The 8,878-nt window shown below is 30.0% G+C and overlaps 1 protein-coding gene across 1 annotated transcript; it reads left to right on the forward strand.

Annotated features, from left to right (window-relative positions):
* The first annotated feature begins 2,370 nt into the window (after positions 1–2,370).
* Positions 2,371–3,991, forward strand: LOC114407211 (uncharacterized protein At5g39865-like). The gene has a single exon (XM_028370235.1). The coding sequence runs from the start codon at positions 2,472–2,474 to the stop codon at positions 3,669–3,671; it is 1,200 nt and encodes a 399-aa protein (XP_028226036.1). The 5' UTR covers positions 2,371–2,471; the 3' UTR covers positions 3,672–3,991.
* Positions 3,992–8,878: the final 4,887 nt, after the last annotated feature.

Below are 8,878 nucleotides of genomic sequence, written 5' to 3' on the forward strand. Positions count from 1 at the left end.
GTTGTTTTTATGTTGGGACTTTATTGCATCTGGGCCCATTGAATATTATTGTTTTCATTTACAGAAAATTGTTGCTTTTCCGTAAAAAAAAAACAAAAAACAAAAAACGAGAGATGCTTTGCTTTGCCTGATGCCTATTGAATATTAAAAATCTTAAACAATTTTACCTATTGAATATTATTGTTTTCGTTTACAGAATATTTGAGATTACAAGAAACACTTTGGTTTTTAGAGGAGTATTTAGGTTTATTTTTCCACTGTTTCCACATTCCCGTCACTTTGGACTACAACATGCATATTGGGATATTTGTAAAGAAAATACAACTAACATATTTTTCAATATGCCTTTTCTAACACATCTATTATTAAAATTAATGTATCCACTCTTAAATAGGAATATATATACCCCATTTGAGAGTGTTTGGACACATGTCTGAAACGTATAAAACAAATTGAAAACTTTAAAATATATGTGTAACATGCAACTAAACACTGTAAAAAAAGTGGATTAGGACCGTGTGAATAGGAGATTGTCAGCCTTTTAGATTTGTGGTGTTCTTGTATTTTAAGTTGGATAGCTCAGCAGTTTATTTTATTTTATTTTTTGTACAACTTTTTAACATATAGTAGTTATGGCGGGACTTCCAAATCCTCCTCTTGAGTCAATTTGGGTTAAGGAGCCCGTTTATATATTTTTTAAAAAAACCTTGTATCATAACTCACAAATAGTTATATTTTCCTTGTCCGAGTTAGACTAAAAGCATATCGAATGAAAGGTTTTTTTTTTAAGGATTTTAGTGAAAATATTATTTTTTTTGTCGTTTTTTTTCATTGAAGTAAATTTATGTCACAATCAGATTTTTTTAAAAATAAAATTTATATCTTCTGAAAAAGCTATTTCTTGGTAATAAAAAATAATATTTATCTTATACATAATAATACTATAATTAAATTATAATTAAGTAAAAATAAAAAATATAAAAATATAAGTTTCTTAAAAAAAAAATTTCATTATATGAATTTCTTATAACAACATGATATTTTAAAAGTTATAAAAAGATGAGAACCACAAATTCAAGAAATCCCGCTTTAAGATGCTCTAAAAATATTTAAAAATGAGAACCCTTTTCTTTTTAAATTCAATCCTCATCCAACAAATGGCCCACGTATTTTGCTCCAAATCCAATGGATGCTCAATGTGGGCGAGTTACACAGACTATTACCAAAACCTCCTTTTCAGTACAATTAAGGTTTGAATTTTCGGACAATTAAAAATATAATGAAGAGATCACACATTTAATTAAAAATTAACTCTTTTATTCTTAGGAAAATTATTACTCTTTCAGCTTTGATTATTTTAATTATATATTTATATATATCAATTAATTTTTTTTATCCATAACTTATTTGAACAAATTTTAAAATATAAAATTACTTTATATTTTTTTTATGATCTATTATTTTATTTATGAATAAAGGATTTATGTCTTTAATTCTTATTACGACATTTTTTATTTTATTTAATTTTTTTTCATATAAGCATTTTGTCAACATCTTACATAAATTTTACATCAACATTAATATATCACATCTCAAAGTCAACGTTTGACTTTGAATGATCACTAATGGGTCAAACAAAAGAATCAAAATTGCTTATTTTTTTAAAATAGGAAGACCAAATATTTTATTTAGAAATAGAGGAATCAAAATCGTAGATTTAAAATGATAGAAAGATTAAAATTATAATTTAATTTTTTTTTTAATTTATTCTTAGGATTAACTGATGTAAAATTTGTAATTTTGATTTTGGTTTGGAATTGTATAATTCCTCTTTTCATTTTCTTCAATTTGGGTTGTGTACTAATTGGTTAATTTTTCCTCTTAAATAAGTTAAAGTGAGACAATAAAAGTCAATTTTTTTATTGGAAAAGAAACAAGTCTTTACATTTCGTACACCACGGAGAACATATGTTTGGCTCTAGTGGTAGTTCTTATGAAGAACAATTCTTGCACCTAAGAACTCATGCTAAGAACTAGCAATAAAGATGGTCTAACAATGCACTCCCTGTGATTTCCAATGCAATCCCAACTCAATTTTCTACAAATTTTTTATTAATTTATTAACCAATGCACTAGTTAGCAGAACTCATCTAGAGATTTTAGAGAAATCTACAAATTCTTAAAAATATCTTATCAAAATTAATTTCTGAAAACCATTTTTCAAAAATCATATTTTTATATAAAAAAAACGAAACAAAAATAGACAGAATGTGTAGAAGAGGAGAGTGCAAATAGAAATGGCCAATATTCGAATTTTTGACCGTTGGGGCCCGTTGCAGACAAGTAACGGTTGGGACAAGGGGGAAAACTTCCAGAGCCGTTGCCTTCACCTTTTCGTCTTCTCCAATACCTTAAAACTAACAAAACATTCAGAGAGAGAGAGAGAGAGAGAGAACTTCACTCACTCACTCATGGGCTGCGTCTCCTCAAAACACATCAAGAAAGACCTCAAGCAAGAAGAAGAAGAAGTCACTGTCACCAATGGCGGCGGTTACGTGAACCACGTGGTATCCCTGACTTCCTCCACCTATGGAGCACTAATGCTGGACAAGGAGAAGGAGCAACTTCAACTTCAACCCACCGTCGAAGAAGAATCCAAAACATCCCCTCCTCGGATTCGCGAAGAACCCGAAGTCATCAACGCTTGGGAACTCATGGAGGGTCTCGAAGAGGGAGTGCCCATTTCAAATAACCCCATGAAAAGCCCCAAGTCCACACCTTTCCTTCGCGGATTCATCTCCACCGACCCAAAACCCAAAATTACCCCCTTCAAATTCCTTAACCAATTCGGGTCCCCCAAGAGTCTCAGGAAGTTCACAGGGAAAGAGAACAAAGTTCAAGTTCAACCACCCAATGCTGGTGTTAGACGCTTGGACTACAATTTCAGCCCAAAGGGTATTCTCAAACCCTCCAATTTTTGTTCTCCTCTAAAAGGGTCTCCGATTCGTGCTCGAAGGAACAGTTTCGGGACCGACATTAAGCGAAGGAGTCCTAGTCCTCTGTTCGATCCAGAGCTTCTCGCCTCTTACGAAAAGGAACTCTCCGAAGAGGAAGAACAGATCAAGAGAATGGTGTGGGCCACCCCCAAGACCCGAAGAGTCAGAAAACCTTTGGATTCACAAACTTTCATTAAGACGTTTGAGGAAAAATTGCCCCCTGGAGGAGAAAACTGCGTTGTCATTTACACCACCACGTTACGGGGGATCAGAAAAACGTTTGAGGAGTGCAACAAGGTAAGGTCCATTGTCGAGTCCTATTGCGTGCACGTGGTGGAGCGTGACGTGTCAATGGATTCGGGGTTTAAGGAGGAGTTGCGGAAGCTGATGGGGACCAAACAAGTTAAGGTTCCGGTTGTGTTCGTGAAAGGAAGGTTGGTTGGGGGTGCTGAGGAAATTGTGAAGTTGGAAGAAGAGGGAAAATTGGGTGTTCTCTTTGAAGGGATTCCCCACAAGGCTTTGGGGGAGTGTGAAGGGTGTGGTGGTGTGAGGTTTGTAATGTGCGTGGAGTGTAATGGAAGTTGTAAGGTTTTGGATCATGAGAATCACAAGAAGACTCTGAGGTGTGGCCAGTGTAATGAGAATGGATTGATTCAGTGTCCTATGTGTCGTTGAGGTTGCTGAAAATGGAGTGTTGGTTTGGGTTTTGGGATGGTTTGTTTCTGTTATTGATTTGTAGGAAGAGAGGGACAGAACAAGCATGATGTGCATGTGGTCCGTTGTTAATTTGTCATGTTCCTTAGTGTAGGGTTCTAAAGCGTGTTTTAGTCCCTTTTTGTTGTTTGATTCTGTAGTTTGTCATGTATTTTGGGACACTGGTTGTTCCTTCTCTAGTCTAATTTAACTTGCACTATCACTAGCTTCTTTTTAGTTCCACACTTGTTACAATTTATATTCTTTGCTGTTTTTCATTCAATCCAAACATGTTTTTCTTACACTTGTTACAATTGGGTCTTGCTATTTACATCACATGGTATTTGTCTCAAATCTCAATATCTATCTCTATATATATCACTTGAAGAGTTTAACGACATTTGACATAGAATGTGCATATTTTCAAAATGTTGACTTTGTTGAGGTGGATCCATGGGATTGGGATGAACCAGAGTGAAATGAAAATGATTTACTTAACGGGATGAGGAACTCAAGAATAAAGAGGTGTGTGTGAGTTTGACCATTGTTTACAAAGACAAAGAATAGTATTAGGCTATCAAATATAAATATGTAGAAATTCTGACCCACTTATATTTTTTTGGTCAACCAAGTCTCCATTTCTTTTTCAAACAAAGGAGTAAAAAACGGCCAAGAAAAGGAGAGAAACTCTATAGCTCAAATGTTGGAAGGTGGGTAGTGTGCTCCTAGGCACATCACAAGGAAGACGTGGGCCTATGGAAAGTGGGATCGAGGTCCAATATCTAATACCAAGGCCTAATGAAACATAAATAACCCAATATCAAATCATATGTATGTCTGTGGGACCCTTTTTATGCTCTACTTCATCCAGCATTAATATTTTGAGTTTTAAGTACTGAGTAGATTTTTCTGGGAGATTCTTCATGCGTCTAACGACCCACTTCACATAGTTTTATCAGTCTAACGTACGTGGAGGAAATAATGGGGCAATATTGAAGTTTGGCTTAAAGCACCCCATGTTTATCTATACCAATTACTAGTATCTATTAATGGATATGTGAAGTTTCACCAATGATTCGACAAATAGATATTAGCCATCTCCTTGTACTTAAATCTTAATTTAGAATTTTAAATTTAATTCCTTTAAAGTGAATAAATATATAAGTAAAAAGTAAAATCTTGTCTATAACTAATTTACCGATATTTTCAATTCAAATAAAATACAAGGGCATTTTAGATCTTGTAGTTTACAAGTATCAATACTTTATTACGTAGACTCATTAAAACCAACGGTAAAGTCATTTTAGATCTCAGAAAGCTCTTCTTCGAGTTATTATTTAAGAGAATGTCGGATCTCGTTTCGCAGAGGAGATTTGTCCGTTTCATTATTGTCCGTTGGGTGGAATCATTTTCTCAGACATAATAGAGCAAAATATGTAAATTAAAGATCTAAACATGCAAATTAATTTAAACCGAAATACTTGTAAGTTGTAATGCACTTTTCTCACTATTTTTCACAACACAACTTTTATTGTTTGACGTATTTTTTGTCATCCCACTAAAAAACTGGACACACATATATATATAACAAAATTCATTGAAAAATCATCAATAAGATTATCAGAAAAAATTATTGCTACAATTCTGTTTCTCGATTTTTTGAAAGAGCAAAGGTTCAGTTACTTGATTTTGGAAGATGTTACAGAATATCATATTATTTATAATGATTAGAGAAAGATAGCAAAAAATAGTTCTGAATGTAGAGCTTTTTTTAAATCACAAAATTTGGAGTTTAACATGAAAATTATCTGAGTTTCCTGATCTAACAGTTAAAGTTAATTATGTTTTATTTTGAGTATGTTTATAAATTGAGTAGAAGGTAATTGTGTCATATGTTAATTTTTGTAAATAGACAACTTCTATTGTTGTTGGAATTTTCCTACAAATAATATTTCTAAATTTAAATACTTTGTTAATTGATAATTTATTATATAATACCTGTTTTATTTTATTTGACCTTCAAATCAATTTCAACTTGTTTATCATAATTTTTTTTGTTTATATTTATTTTTATTCTCATTTTATTAGTTTCCAATTTAATATATGATAATACTGTACAAAACTGTATAACTACATGTCTTTAACTATACTGTAAATATATTTTTTCTGACTTACCCGTGCCTATTCACGATACTTTACTAGTTACTAGAAAGAAAAAAACGAAGTTTCAAATCTGGTTTACCATGCTTGGGAGTTGAGAGCTTAAACACTAAAATCTTGTGAATACTGAATACAGACTTGATGATGAGCTCCATCCAGTTCGCAAGACCAAAAGTGGAAGCAGAGTAATTATGGCCATGCTTTACAAAATGGTTGATCCCGAACATGTCATATCATATCATTTCCAAGGTAGAATTGAAGTCTTATTCACTTGTGCTCTATTCAATCTTGGTTCAGAAGTTGGAGATTTTATTTATATTCAAGACAAGTTGGTTGGGCTGGACAAAGTGAACCGTGCAGGACATAAGGAGGCCCAATTCGTTCCTGGCATCTTGGATGTGTGGAATTAATACAAGAGGAGGTTAATTGGAACATCTTTAAATTCAGATTTATTATTTATTAGCAGACATATTACAGCGACGACTACCGGATTAATTGGCGTAGACATTATGTAAGTAATACTGATTTTAAAAACAAAAAGAAATGAAAATAAGTAGGTAATACTGATTTATTTTAAAAAAACTAAGAAAATAATGGGATAATATGAAATCTCAAATTTAAAAAGATATAGTTATTTTTAAATAACAATAATTAGTTTACTATGTTCATCCTTAAAAGGGTTAAAAAAATCTACTTTATCCAATACAATCATCAACAAATATGAATTTCATAATAGTTATTTTAAAATTTTGGTTTATAGTCAATTTTTAATTTAATAAAATAAAAATAAAAAATGTCAATAGAAAATTGGATTAGTTTGAATTTTAAAATTAAAAAAATTGACAATTTTTAAAACAATATTGATTTCTTTAGAAAAAGAAAATACCATTCTCATAAGTCATAACAATTATTTTAAAAAATTGTTAATTGTTAACTTTTAAAATTAAAAATATTGGACAGTTTAAAAAATGAAGAGAAAAGTCAGGTAGTTTGAAGTTTTAAAATTTTAAAAAATTGGTATTTTTTTAAAAAGTGTTGTTCAGTGAAAAAAAATAAAAGAGAATAGTGTGTGGTGGTTTTATTTGGTAGCGTGTCCTGGGGTGATTTGGAATTTTATTATTAAAAAAATTGAGAATTTTTTTATTTTATGTAAAAAAATGAAATTGGGAGCTGTTTAATAAATGTTTAAAATAAATAGATGAATATGAATAAAACAGTAAAACAAAAGTTATAAAAAACAATTATTAAAGTGAAGGAAATATTAAAATATCAAAATGAAGTTAAAACTGAACCAATTTTCTTTGATAATCTTCTCTTGACCACTCTTATAATGTGTGTTCATCCATTCTAAATTTAAATATGTGTATTAATGTATATACTAATATTATTATAAAGAAGTATAATTATTTATATACACAATTAGTCATTAAAAGGCCTTTACATTATATCATTTATATTATGTTATAGTATTTTTATTACGCTAAATATGATATATTGTTACAATTTTATTGTGTTAAAATTAGTATACCATATTCTAATGTACATGTTAATTTTAGTTTAGTATTTTATTTTTGAGTACACGTTAATGTATACTCTTTTTTTTTTTTTACTTCTTGTTACTTTATAATAGTTGTATCTTATGTATTAATATATATATATATATATATATATTATTTTCATCTAATAATTTAATTTTAGTGTGGTCACTTTTCTTTTTTCTTCCATTTAGGCCTGAAAATTAAAAATAAGATAGATCTATTCATGTATTATACATCTAAATGTACTTATTTTAAAAAGAAAATTATATATATCTAATGGATATTTGAAAGTAAAAAAAAATATAAAATTTATATTTTAAAGATCAAGATACCTATATTATTTGTCATGTTAACTGCATTATTTGTTTTCTCTCTAACTTGCTCACTTTTTAGATAATTTATTTTGTCTTTATTTCATGGTCATTCTTTATCTTTTATTTCTTGTATTTTGTCTCCATATTTCTTTTTATGGTTGTTCTCTTGATTGTTGACTATTTAAATTTTTTATAGTATTTAAATAGAAAGAAAATTGATAATATACAAGAGGATTTATAGCCAGGAAGAATAAGATGGAGAGAGAATAACATAAAAAATAAATAAATTTCTTTAAAATCAAATTTACCTCAAAATTTGATAAATCTAAAATGCACATAAAATATTAGAAAAATTAAAATATATACACAAACAATTAAAAGAAAACACATAAACTAATGACAAATTGGAAAACATACATGTTAAGAGAGGATGACGGGTGGAAGAAAAAAGAAAGAAGATGAGAGTTAAATATGTGATTAGTTTGGAGAAAAAAAATAGAAAAAATATAAAAGAACAGTAGATACAATCACTATATGAGAGAAAATATAAAGGAACAATAGATGCAATCACTATATGACGCAGCTCCATATATAGTTCCTCCTTGTGTGCAGTTACATTAAAATAACCTACTTGGTAGAAATTTGGATAAAAACTGGATGCAATTATTTTTGGTACCTTGGTGGCTTCGTACAATTTCTTCCATCGGTTGAAATATGTAAATTTTAAAAATAATACACAGATTGTAGTTACATATCAACAGTTGAAGGGAAGGATATTAATTGGTAATTTTTTAATTGATTCAGGAGTAAAATTGGCTAAGTAAAAGTGGAAATCAAAAATAATTTTTGAGATGAGTATTTCCTTTATCTATTGTTATAGATATGTAGGAGATAAAAGTCACGGTCTAATTTGAACTGCTTCTACACGATGTTAAGGCATAACAATGCCTTTCGCTTTCAGTCTCGTTAATATAATAATGTTACTTTTGATTTTTTTGGATTTCATTCATCGTTTTGATTTAATAGTCTCAACAAAGCGTATAACAGTAGCCTATTGAACGATTGTATGTGTGAATGCAAACGTGTTTCAACCTTAGTTGTTGCCTGTTGGTGAAGCTTCTTGTCTCCTCAGTCAAAACCTTCACCGTCTAACTAAAAAAAAAAAAGGAGAGAAAAC

Source organism: Glycine soja, chromosome 3, assembly GCF_004193775.1.
Source record: "Glycine soja cultivar W05 chromosome 3, ASM419377v2, whole genome shotgun sequence".
NCBI lineage: Eukaryota > Viridiplantae > Streptophyta > Magnoliopsida > Fabales > Fabaceae > Glycine > Glycine soja.